At 41.6% G+C, this 13708-nt stretch overlaps 1 protein-coding gene across 1 annotated transcript in view; it reads left to right on the top strand.

The window, feature by feature from the left end:
* GMDS (GDP-mannose 4,6-dehydratase) overlaps window positions 1–13708 on the top strand; it is a 429715-nt gene that overhangs the window by 354226 nt on the left and 61781 nt on the right. The window contains exon 9 of the mRNA XM_052780355.1: window positions 2470–2566. Within this exon, the coding sequence (XP_052636315.1) occupies window positions 2470–2566 (97 nt within the window). The remainder of the gene's footprint in view (window positions 1–2469; window positions 2567–13708) is intronic.

Here is a 13708-nt window from a genome sequence, read left to right as displayed (position 1 = left end):
AAAGTCTATACTAGGCCGGCAGGCACCTGCCTGGAAGCCCTGGGCTTTGACACCAGCTGCGGGTTAGGGGGACCCACTCCCCATCCCCTAGAAATTTAGCCCAGCCCTGATTTGCCAAACTTTCTTTAGCCAGGGATCCCTTGTGCTTCCACCAAGCTTCACAAGGCTCTTTTCTTGCCTATTTGGGCATCCGCCCTAAGGAGCAGAAAGCTGGGTAGTCCTTGTGGTTGGAGCTATCTACATCTACAGCAACTTGAGGGCTCCCTGTGCCTCTTCCACCATGCTCATGCTTCAGGATAATCTGGCATTGCATTTTCCAGTTAACAATTCTGACTGCAATCTGACTATAAATTAAGGAGGGTTTTGATGGGGTTTTTTTTTTTCCTTTCCTTACGGTTAGAGGAAGAGGGGAGGGGGAGCTGGTTAGCAAAATGGATGCTTGCCCCTGGTGTCAGGCTGGCTCTCGCGCAATCCCTTTTATCAGCAGTATGGTGTCCCCAGCTGTGAGCGCCAAGGTGCCAGGAGTAATTAGAAGTGTGGCTATCAAACGCTACTTTGTTCACAATGAGAAGTACTTTTTTTTTCCTTGTGAACTTTTCACATTACTGGGCTGAACAAAACGGGTGGAGATTTCTTCTTAAGCTATTTCTATTGTTATATAACTTTGATAGCGACAGTAAGTGAGTCTTTACTGGCTCGGCTGAGCCTTCTGGAGCCTGTTGGGTGTTAAATGGGGTTCTCTGCTCAGTGACCTCCAACAACAACTGACGTCTCCTGATCTAAGCACTTCCTGTTGTTTTACTGGTGACGGTTAGTTTTCTATTAAGCTCATTTGAGTCCTGCACATTTTTACCCTCTGCCCTTTAAAGGGAGGGACTAATGTTAGTTTTGGCTTCTGAATGAAAACTTTGCAGTTCAGCCTTCAAACAGAGCAACTGTGAAAAAGAAAGAAAGCAAATTTAAATTATAAATCATCTTTAGTATCATGGCATGACTATTAACAGCTGACTTCAGTGTGAACGTTATCTGTTGGAAATTATTTCAACGTGAAGTGTTCCCAGTATCAAGCATCCAACAGGCTTTGCTAGTCATCCCAAAGTCATGAGTTGTGCTTAAAAAATCGTGGGATTTAAAAACTAGTAATAATGCATATTTGGTATTTCCTTCTGCCTTTCGGTGTTTTAACTTTCATGGTTACACAGAGGTCTCATTTTCAGACTTTCCTCCTTAGCCCTCAGGGCTAGAAACTCAAAAATGAAGGCTGAGGTTGTCAAAGAATTAAATTCTTCTAGGAGCTTCAGGAGGGGGTAGGGGGGGGCAGGGGAGCAAGGAGAAATCAAATCTGTGACAAAATCCCAAGAGCTGGCAGTACAATTAGTAAGTGGGAGGCAAGGGGCGCTTTTCTTTCACTGCTGGTGACTGAGGCTAAATAGTCTAAATAACAGTGCTGATTTAAATTACATAGATTTTACTTATACACAAAAAAAGTAAAGGATTTTATCACTACACTTCTGTGCCAAGCTGGGTCAGAGCCCCATGATACATACTTAGAGGCAAAAAGCAAAGAGAGGACAGAGTTTCAATCATAACTTCTGGATTTTGTACATTCAGTGAATTAGGTTTGATGCACCAATGTACGTTCCTACACGTGTCATCTGAAGGATTTGTTCTGAGAGGGAGCATTGTCCTCAGGCTTCCAGGCTGCAGGCTGGCCTCTCCAAAGGCAGAGCTAGTCACCCGCCAAACCGTTCCTCTTCTGCTGCTCCCGAAATTTTAGACCAGGACAGCTGCTAACAAAATAGTTCATGGCACAACCAGATCACATAAATTACAGCAAATTGCAGGCTGTTCAACACATATGAAACTAATTTGGACAAAGTAGCTGGCTTTCAGCTCACAGGTAGTAAGTACTGTTTACAGTAGATGTATCTGCAGTGCCATGTCGGGCTAGGACTGAAGACTCAAGAACTGTTTTTGTTTTGTTTTTCCTAGTTAAGCACAAATTAAATTATGCAGCTTAATGCTATTCAAACAGAGCTTCACGTCCATAAAATTAACAGATTAAAGAGTTCCTGAAAGTATTGGCCAAAATACAAGAATTAAAAATATTTTAAGAAAACAACTTTGAACCAATCCACAAATGAAAAACCTCACTGTCATATTTATTTGCAGATACATGAGACATTCTGAAATCAGGACGTTTTATTTTCCCCTAGCATTATGTGTTTAATTTGGAAGTCCTGTATTTTAGACCTTCCACTGAATCAAAAACCAAAACAAAGAGACTTCAAAAGCCATTGTTGCTCCATTCAAGCCTAAACTCTGCCTTTGTTCCTATAGCTAATGAGTTTATACTGTCCTGCAGGGAGAATTGACACCAGCCTCAAGTAAATGAAAGCAGGCCAAATGTTGGTAAGATCAGAGCACTAAAGTAATTATGGGTTCATTAAATGTTTATCTTCTTTACAGGTGGGAAGGGAAGAATGAAAATGAAGTAGGACGATGTAAAGAGACTGGCAAGATTCATGTGACAGTCAATCACAAGTACTACAGGCCAACTGAAGTGGTAAGAAAATGCCCTCTCTTAGCTTTGCAAATGAATAATCTAATCACTCAGCCAATAAATTGCTGCATTTGGCCAGCAGTCTGTGAAAATGGCTTAATTGCGCTCCTGCTGCCAGCTTTTAGAGCTCTAAATTAGCCTGCTTGTTGGCCCTTCACAGCCAGCTACCTGGGAACAAGCAAGCAAGCAAGCAAGCAAGCAAGCGGGCAGGCAGCACTGCCCAGGAGGAGAGGGTTTGCCCAGGCACAGAGATGCTACTCTGCTTCAGTCACCCTCTCTGAATGGGAGAGGGGATGCTTAGGGGGGTTGAAACATCACTTTATGGGAAACAAAGCAAAGCGTAAAGCAACTTGTTGTTCCTTCTGGTCTCGATGGGTATGTGGTCATCTCTCCTCCAGCTGCAAGAAGGGAAAACAGAGGAAGATGGGCACTAGTAGGCTTGATTTTTAAAGTACCTCTTTCTGTGTCTTCATGACAGTGTTTCAACTCCATCCAGTGAGTATCCACTGTTCAGCTTAGATGTTTGTAACTGTGGGTACCACAAAATGCCCATTTTAGAAGTGCACATGTTCTTTGTTTTCTCGGGTGCTTTGCAGGGTCCCACTCAGTAAATGCTCATTTGCAGAACTCATCTTTACTCCCAGGAATGCGTCAGTGAAGTCTGCTGGGGATGCTCAACCAATGCACACTGCCAGCAGGACCGAGCCGCTAACCCCTGTGCTCAAATTGCCTAATGAGCATGCTAGGAGAGTCAAAAAACCAACAATATTTCCAAGTCAGGCAGGATGGTGGCAACGCACAGAGATGGTACAGGACGGAGCCTGGTTTCTGGACATAGGGAACAATAACCCCAATTGTGCGATGTGGGAGCGGGTGTGCCCAGGAGAGGATGTTCTCATCTCCTGGGGAGGGCGATACCAGCCCCGCCGGCTGCTGACGCAGCTTCGGCTGTCAGTCCGTCCATTCAGAAGTGCTGGCTTCAGCTGCCTGATTCAAGCAAGATGTGACAAGAGCATGTTTGTCTTGACACAGATTGCAGGGTGGGAGTGGGGAGCTGTGTGTGTGACAGTGGACATGGGTTCTAAAGTAGAAATTCAGAGGGGAATAGAGATTTTTCATGTTATGCAAAAAAGGGCTGGGCCAGTGTATAGGAATCAAGTGCTAGGAAGTCATTAAGAGCTGTCTGTCATACTGTGCTTTGGTAAGGTGTCAGGATGATAAGGAGGACACAGAGACAAAAGGACTTGCCAAACAGGAAAAGGACACTTGACCCAACAAGCCTGCGCTTTGTGAGACCCACTTTCCTGCTTTGTCGTACCTCTTACTAACAAGTACATATTCGCTCCTCAAAATTCACGGGTAGTATGTAGCTATTCTGAAGTCCTCACTGTAGTTCCACCTTAGTCATGTGCTCAGACATTTTCTGCTGAAATAGGGGTGTCCATGGTCTCCTCTCCATTCTTATTGGTCTCCTTCTGGGAACACAATTTCTGGATTTTAAATTCAGCTCGCTATACAGGTCCCTCAGGAATGCTTAGGAAATTGCTAGTGGGTTCATACATGAGTATAGGGATGTATTCAAATACAGAGTGGAATGTGGCCTTGAAATAGCACTGTGTATAAACTCAGTAGACATCTGATGTTTATCTGAAATTATCTGGTCTGTCGTAGGCCTCCTTCTCTTGGGCTCCATCTCTCTCTTCCGCTGCCCCCATCTCGCCTTGTGTTTAACACAGTCCCTACTTGGTTCCTGTGGACCCAAGAAGGCTGTGAAGCTGCTCAAGCATGATCAAGGTAGAAACACAAAATGGGTTCTGATGAAGTACCTTTGCCGTAAGGAATATGCAGATGAACTGTGAGCAAACTCCTCTATGAAGAGATGTGGCATCCACTGCCTGCAATCAAAGTTTCCTTTTTAGAGCATCTCGGGCTGGGTACCCAGAATCACTTTCATTTTTTTAAATTTTGATTTTATTTCCATTCCTTATCAGAGGCAGGCAAGCTTCTGTTTGTTTCAGTCAGGGAATCACATCTGTGCAGTTCCAAAATGCCAGACCAAAATCCAATCCATCAGGAGAAGGTGAGGAAAAGCAATGAGAAAACTGAAACAGACTGACGGCACGTGTCCCCCTCCCGCCACCCTCACCAAGACCGCTGAAGGCACGAAAGCCTCAGGCTGACATTTTGGAAGGAGGCTTAGCCAGATCAGTTAACAGGAATTCTGCTGTTGAATCCCAGCTGACACAGAAAATCTGATGCTCAGATTCTCATGTCTTATTTGGAAACGTTTCTGTCTGTCTGTCTCTCTAAAATTTAACATGGTATTCTGGAAAGTGAAAATAAATATCGTTTAATCTTGTGTACAGTCAGTTCTGACAGTGCCAATACACTCATTTGAAAACACATTTGTTTTCTTCAGTTAGTGATCCCTGGGGTCAAGGCCTCCCATTGAAAAGCTTAGCTGTACTGAAGAAGAAACCTTGAAATGTGAGACTGTCTTCTGGTCAAACTAAGTAGACCCTTTGAATGCCTTGACTCTAAATCTCTTCACTCTGCTTTTGACTGCTTTGGGGCCCCCGATATTTACCGGCCTTGGGAATTGTTCCTGCTAATGCTTCAAATGCCTGTCTCTCTCCTTCCCTCCTTGCATCTTGCCATCTACAAACCTATCGGTATCATTTCTTTCTGCTTGTATCAAATTCCTATCAGTATCTTTTCTGACCCATTTTTAATTGTATTTGGAGACTCTAACCTGCTGCAAGGATTGGGGGAAAATGATTACTTCTGCCTTTCTTAAAATCTACAGTTTTCACAGGAGCTTCGTGACAAGTTTGCTTTTTATACTGAACTTGATACACTATGAAAGATGCTTTCACGCATTTTGCACACTTTTTTAGCACGTGGCTAGTAAGGTCATACTTTACACTCATTTGCTGCCCTAGGCGTGTAAAGATAAGTTTCCACTACAGTTTACTCACCTGTAAAATGTAAATACTTCAGAAATGGTCTGACTAGTCTTTTCTACTTTTGTTACAATCAGAATGTTCATATTGTAGGTAGGCAACTTAGTTTATATTTGGATTTAAAGAATCTATTTGTTATTCACAAAAATAATACTAAAATTGATTTTAAATTTCTTTTAAAAGTTAAAACCAAAATTCAATGAGCCACCTCAGTCAGTTGGAAACAAGCAGCCCTGCAGCACAGGATGTCAGAAGCATCAGGTCTCTCAACCCCTGACGCTGGGTAATTTTTAGAGAATTAGGGCCTGTCTTTAATTTTCTTATCTTTCAGCAAGATAATTACTATTAATTTGTATGCAGAAATTTCCCTCCAAGAATTGCACAATTGCTTCTAATCAAATTATGCCCGTTAAGGTGTTTGAGTAAAATTGCCTCTATTATTTTTGCATGGCAGATATTAAGCTAACAGTTCTATAGGAGCTTGCTTCATTTCATCGCCCTTTCCTGCAACAATGAAGATTAACTCCAGGTCTCACTGGTCTGTCCCATCATCACAGAACTTAAGATGTATATATCTCTCTGTTAGGAGTTTATGTTACTTTTTAAAGGGGGGGGGAGAAAGCTTTCAACCATACGTAAATGTTGTTTTTTCTCTGAATCTAATGCTCTGCATGTGTTACAGGGAATTCTTCCCCTTCCCTCCCACCTGTTTCTGCAGTTGTCCTACAGCTTGCCTAGGATAGGAACTGCAGGTTGTATTCATGCATCACATTTGTTATGGCTGTAACTCTGAGGATGTACACACATCAATGCAAATTTCCTTCCTTTAAGCAAGCCCTGGAAACTCTGTCACAATGTGATGCTAATATTTAAGCAATCATCTGGCCTCTTATTATTCTTCTTCAAAGAAAAAAAGGGCATGCTAGCTTGCTAACTTCTTGCTTTTGTTGTATGCCTTAAGCAGTTAATCATTTTTCTCCCAGTCCTTTCTAGCACTGATATAAATGAAACTCCATGTAATGGTTAGAAGAAAAAATTCATGGCAGTGTCAAAAGATACTTTGTCCTCCTGGAATTATTTCTTTAAAACTGCTCTTTCTAACTCCTAAGAAGTTCTGTATCACTCTTTTACCATGTTGTTTACTTTTCAAAGGATTGTTTGTTGTATCTAAATAGATACAGATATATAGACAGATAGATAAGAAATTTCCCAAGTCTTCTATGTGTTGCTTACACTAAACTTTACATCTTTACTTAACTGCATTTGGCCTCAGTTGCCCTTTTTCCTCCTTGGAATTAAGCAGGATGGCTTTAAATTTCAGTCTCTTCAGATGTTTTTTAAAAATTCAGCTCTGTGTTTCCCATGTTTCATAGGATTCCAGTAAAAATTCCTTGGGGCATATCACATTCTCCCAAAGTCAGCTTTCTTAAAGTTGAAAACATTTCTGAACTCCTCTAAGTGTTCCTGCCCTAAAGAGCATTTAAAGTCTAATGAAACCATGATCACAAAACCCTAAATGCCCCGCACTTCCACTTCAGTTTTCATACAAGCTTCATTTCCTACTCTTAAGTTCAGAGCTGCCCGTGACTGTAAACTGTTCAGATGTCTGCACAAGGAAACATGTGCTTCCCTTCCTCAAGGATCTTTTTGCTCATCAATGTCAATATGTGGCCTGTATTAATACTCATGAAAATGAAATGGAAGCATTCAAGGAAGAATAATCTTCAGATGATTTTCCTGTCTATTTTCCTCACTAGCAGCCAGGTGAAGAAGTTCCAAGTTGTCATAATTCTGACAGGCTTCTCTTATCTGGTTTTTTTTTTCCTCCTTGTTCTGAAAATGTATGTCAACATCTGAAAACTACTGCCTTAGTAAATGATTACCTCTGGTGTCCTTAATTCTCCTCCAAGCTGACTTTGCTGCTGTGTCAGCCAAAATGTGTATATCTTTCCTTACTTCAAACTCAGCACTATCTCTGCATTGCTTTGCCACCTTCTTCCTTTTATTTGTCCCTCCTGCTAATAAAACCTGCAGTAGATTTTGTTTGTTTGTTTGTTTGTTTTAGTTAAGGCCTTACATATCAGGCATTTCAGAAGTATCTCTGAAAACATACGTGTCAAATTCAGCCAAGTAAAATAATGATTAGTAGTAACTTGTCTCTGTATAGCATCTACAAGGCACTGAGCACTTAACACAGTTTAAATGTTTCTCAACAAGCATGAGAAAAAGGCTTAAAAACAATAGTATCGCTTCTGAAACACATGTATGGCAGAGCAGACAGACTACACTGCTTCAGTGAGATCATGAGGCGACTGCAAAGTTAGGAGGAGAGCCTGATGCAGTTGTGCTCTGCTGCCATTCCTAGTGGACACAACTGTTCCTCCACAAGTAGCTTTCTACTTTTTTTATTTCACCCTGATTTTGTTCATCTTAGTTTTTCCTTAGAAGATAGGAAGATCATTTTTGCTATCAGGTTTTCCCCTCAATATGTCACCAAACGTGAGAAGGTTCAGCAGGCTCGTGTCCAGTCTTGCTCACTGTCTTGTTTAATCCTCTTAACAGACTCTTAGCAGGAGTCCTAGCTTACCTCCTTTCTTGTGGGAGCAGACACCTAATATGTGCCCCTCCAACACTCCCACACACATTTCTGACTTTTTGCTTCATAACTAGCTCATTACATCAGTAGTAGACAGGCACATCCAGTAAAGGAATCCCTCTGGACACCACTGTTTGCAGTCCTCGTATGCTGTGCTTTACTCAGTTGCTTCTCTTTGCATCATCCTGCTCCTCCTCTGCTGTGCCTCCAACAAAATATTTCTCTGGCAACTTCTACTGCTGGCTCTGTTCCCCTTCCTCCTTCACCACCTCTTTCCCTGCTGTCATTCCTGAGGTTTTGAAACCAGCCATGTGTCATCTGTGACCTTCACATCCTCATTGATCTTCCTGAGAACATCAGCCTGTCTCTCTGAGTCTGCTTTCTGATCCCCTAATACCACAACTATCCGACAAGACTAGCCAGGGGAGGAGGGTGTCCTTACCTCCTGGGGTCTAAGTTGAAGTGCTTTTGCGCCCTGGGTGTTGCACCATATGTTCATTTACAAGATCAGTAGTTTTTCTTCAGAAATGTTCAGACTAGCTGAAGAAATCTCTTACTGACTGTGGGCAAAGAAATGTTCCACTCTGGGTGGGTAAAGAGATTGCAGCCCCATTGAAAAGCTAGTGGGTAAAGATAAAGCTGTCATCCAGGCAGAAGGGTTGGTGGTTTTAATTCATTGCTCAGTTTTCTAAATGCTGTTGACACATAGCAATTAGTGGCAATCTTGGATGTGACAGATCCAGGCTCAACTCCTGAAAACAGATTTTTAAATTAAACTTAGGTGACTGGAGGATTAAGGCTGAGGGAGAGGTGAATGAGGAGAGAAGGCTGTTTACCTCCTTAATTACGCCCTGATTCAGGGCATCCAAGCAAGTGCTTCACTTCAAGGGCATGAATAGTTAATAGGGACAGTTTCCATACTTGGAGCTAAGAGTGTGCTTACGTGCATTGCTGCATCTTAATATGAAGGAAAGTAATTCATCCGTGATGGGAACTGAGCTGGCCAGCCCAAACGTTTGTGGGAACTCAGGAGGTGCCAGCTGATTATTCTTGTTTGCCTGCCCCATTGTGCGTGAGCACAGTACTGAGGAGCAGAGGTGCTGAAATAGCTCAGGACAGTTTCTTTAGCCAGGTTCTCTTAGGGTGGCTGTGCAGGCAAGAAGGGATTAGACCAAGTTCATGCAGTTTGTAGTTTTAATCAACTGTTCCTGCAGTGACGTTTCCTGCCCGTAATTCTTCTCTGCCTTCCTGGCAGTGGGGGGTCTTACCACCACCACCTCTTCACATATTCTTGTTTATTCATGCACAGAAAGTCTCTCTTTATCTCACCTCTTATCCCCTTGCCTCCCCCTTCTCTTGGCCTGCCATTTGGCCTCCTCCTCCCCCTTGTTATCTCTGTTGTCTCACCCTCATTTGGACCATCCCTTGTTTTCTTATCGCTGCCTGTCCTATGCCTGTCCCATACAAACACTCCCTGTGCTCCAGCAGATGTGGTGGGAAATGCAAAGCCTCTGAAGGGAAGTCACAAGGGTGGGAGAAAGCCTGGAGCAGGCAAAAGCCACGACAGAAGTCCAGGCTCAGGCAGCACCAAAGACACATTTGTCACAGCTGCCAAGTATTCCCTCCTGCCAACGGTCTCCACCACCTACAGCCTATTCCTGATTTCCTACCCGAGATCAGACATTGAAAAGAGCTGAACTGTGGTTCAGACCACATTTTGGAGTGTCCAGTGCGACTGGACTACTGGCAGAGTGGCTCAGCACAAAACTGTTCCCACCAGGGCTTTCTAAAGACCTTGGTGTCAGAGGTGGTTGAGGTCACTTACAGACCAACTGCTGGTTCACATTCAAAAGTGGAACATGCCTGAAGATCTGTCTTCCTTTCAGAAGCTGTTTGTTTTATTTTACAATGGGATTTTAAAAGTCAAGCAATACGTTAACAATACTGTTCAAATTTTGACTGTTTCCCACCACGTTGTAACCTTTTCTTTTAAGCGTGCTGTGCCAACTCAACTCTTGCAATGGTTTTAGAATGGCAGCACAGAACCGTAAATGACATGATTTATATGAAAATAAAAATGGCTTTTGAATACAGAGGATATGAGACAGAGGTGAGGTTTCCTTCAGCAAATCTGGAATTAAGGGCTAGTCTCCTGTCTAATTTCTCCAACCTTCGTAAGAGCTTGCCTGCCTTCAGCTGTTTGTATTTTATTTTATGGGTGAGTGGGTGCACAAAGGAAGATGACAGCCACAGAATGTTCGTGTGTTTCATCTGAGAAGCCATGAGTTGGTTTTAGTGTTGTTAAAAGCAGCTTCTGCTGAGTTTGGGTCAGCAGATGCCTTGACATCAGTCTTTTTCAGCATGAAGTCTTCCAGTCAGTGGTTTGCTGGGAGCATAGCTGTCTCAAGCCTAGGGATGCCATGGCACCTAATATTTTTCCTGCTTAAAAATGGTACTTGAAGCCACTGATTTTCAAAATCCTATGCCACCTCCTGCAAAATATGTGTCAGTGTTACTTTGGCACTGCTAAAGACATTATCAGAGAGAGTGCAGTTGTCCCTCTGAGGGACACCCCAGGGCAGTGTGAAAGGGCGGTACAGACCAGGTTCGGAGAAGTGCATAAAAAGGTAGCCAGTTCTGAAGAAGCAGGAGGGTTTGGGGGTTTGTCTCCAAAAATTTTCATTTCATGTTTTTTAAGTGTTTAGCCATCCAAAAATGACAGTAGGTTTCTTTCTTCTTTTATTTCTTTAGTTATTTGAAGTTTATTCCCCTAGAAAATGTGGAATGTTTTAACTTTACCTACGGAAAAAAAAGTCAAAAAGCATTCTGCTCAAAAAAAAAAGATAACAAAATTGCTTAACAAAATTTCCTTTCTAAGGAAAGCCTAATTTGGGGGGCAGGAGGGTACTTTTCTAGGGTAGTCAGGCTTTCTTTTAGATTGATCCTAGAAGTCTTCTGTCTCCCCCAAAAAAACCCACAAGAAGTTTTTGTTCAGACTCGTATCTCTGTCCTTCACCATTTACTCTTTCTCTCAAAGGGGCAAATGGTTGAAAGGATGTAGAGATTTGGAAGTGGTTGTTTAAAAAATAAATAAACCTTCACCTTTCCCCTCTATCACCTTTAGAGTCATCATTTGTAAATTAACAACTTCATGATGGAGGCATGAAGAGGTGGAACCTTTGTTATTGTTGCTACCCTGTGATGATGATGCTGTTGATGAGTGCTTAACCACTTTCCATATCTTCATGTCTCATCTTTGTATTCCACTAGAAACCCGTAGCGATGATTCTGACCTTATCAGAACTTTAAAACATTTACGTTGTTAATTATTTTTTAGTATCCTTAATACTTCCCTAGTGTTCAAGGAGAGCTTGTATGATTGAGTTGCAGGGGAAATTGAGACTTGTAGATCTAAAAAACTTTTGAAATTTTTTTTTGTTGCTGAATAAAACCCTAGACAATTATCTCAGTGGCATAAACATCTACAGTACTTGTCATGAACCAGGAAATGGATCTTCATGCCCATCTTGGATGTTTCCCAAATTGTCTGATGTCCCAGCTGGATGGGTGAAAGAGGAGACAGTAATTATCTGCAGAGCAGGGGAGACTTAAACATTAAAGAGCTTTATGCCTAGGATCAGCTGGAATTTTTGCTCATTCCTCACATATAGTGTCTGAGCTCACCAAAGCAGACAATATGAAAAATATTAACAGGATTCAAGACATTAGTAATAGATTAAGAGTGCATGCCTCTCTTGCAAGACTTTTCTTTTCTTGATTTTTTTTTTCCTTTCAGCCAGAAAAGTCTAAAGGTGAGTAGGTGAAGTCAATTTTAATAATTCACAGACGATAATATATTTATTTCTCACTTGACAGAGCTAGTGTTTAAACTATTAGCATTGTCTGGCATAACATAAAACAGGATCAGTCACTCATCCCTTTGAAACATCTAACCTGGCCTCATTTAAATTTCTTCCTTCCAGCTTTGCCAGTACATTTTAATAGTCTTGGTAGAGCTCTCAGCTGACTCGTGACTTCAGACTTTATCTACTGGGTTGTGGTTAGGAATGGAGTAAGACAGCACCATTCCTCGTCAGCTTTTTCTGTATGCAGTGACACAGAAACCTCAGTGCTATGGATAGCCATTGAAATTCAAAACAGACCACTTGACTGCTGAACAGAAATGAGTTTTTAAATCAGATTTTCTTTCTGGAACACTGTTCTGTAATTTTTGAAAGCATTTATTTTTTTCCTTCCTCCAGATTGCTAAACTGGTACTGCTTTGCAGTCATGCTTTGTATTGAATAGCTGTAAGGGGAAAGGTGGATTAACAATAATGAAAACAAAAAAATGTGTTTTAAAATCGGATGCCTGCCTGGTTTTTTTACAGTAATCTGTGACAAGTTCATGTTTATAATTCACTACATCTGTTACCAAGTTAGTGCTTTGCAGACCTTATTTTTACAAATTTCCAGATTGGGTGACTAGGAGTTGAATTGCTTTTGTTTTTATTTTTTCTTCTGTTTGACCCATAAAATACTACACTTCCACCTTCTGATTTAGAAAGCAAAAACATATATTAAAGCTTCTTTACAATAACAAAGACTTCTGACTAAAGCAATTGGCTCCCACTATAGTTTTCCCTTAGATAACAGTTGTAAATTTCCAAACCTCTAATCTTTGGCAGCATTTCCCTCTTGATCGTAGTTTCTGTTTCCATGTGTTGGGGGAGATTAAAAAGTGGGTTATAAAGGTGAAATTGGAAACAGAGGAAATGTGAGGTTTTAGGAAGAGCTCAGGTGAGTGACAGGGCCAAGTTTGCTCTGTGCACAGTTTTCATAGCTATGAAACAAAGCCGTCTGGGGCCTCTTCTCATACTGCAGTGTCACTACTGATCACATGTTGTGACATTGGCTCCTCACTCTAAACAATTCTTCTGAAGTGCTAATCCTATAAGGTTACCACAGTCTTTTATCTTGCACATAGTTGGCTGAAAGGGCTTGCAGATGAGTTGCCAAGGTAGTATTTAGGTGTTTTTCCTGACCTTTCTTTTTCTGTCTCCTCCCTAAGGTGCTTATTGGTATTATCTCTGTATTTCACGTATTTGTTAGATGCCTTCTGGATGGCTTCTAGGCTTAAAATAAAGACCAAAATTAATCTTGACTGATGAAGTGAATCCCAAAAGAGTCACACAGCTCAGGCACTGTAAACAAAAAGTTGGCATGATTAGAACCTGACTGGCCCTAAAGGTAAGCTACCCACTACTATAATAATTCAATAGGTGTGTGGCATAATGAATGCAAGGGGAAGGTGGACACAGGAGTAAAAACAGAAACACAGGAAGGTGCATTATTCATAACAGTAGAGATTCACAGCAGTGAAGACTTATGGTGCACTTGAAGAACAGCCAAAGGGAGTTGGTGATGGATGACAAGCAGTTTGTGTGCTGGAAAGCTCTCAAGAAGTATTCTTATTTTTGCCTTCTAGCATTAGTGACCACAGTTAGTTCTACTTTGGCTTAACTGCTGGATGGAGTTAAACAAAAAGACATGATTGACTTCATTAAGTTCTTAAATATGGCTTTGT

Source organism: Harpia harpyja, chromosome 1, assembly GCF_026419915.1.
Source record: "Harpia harpyja isolate bHarHar1 chromosome 1, bHarHar1 primary haplotype, whole genome shotgun sequence".
Lineage (NCBI taxonomy): Eukaryota > Metazoa > Chordata > Aves > Accipitriformes > Accipitridae > Harpia > Harpia harpyja.
Note: the sequence above shows the minus strand (reverse complement) of the source record. Positions and strands in the feature narration are given on the sequence as shown.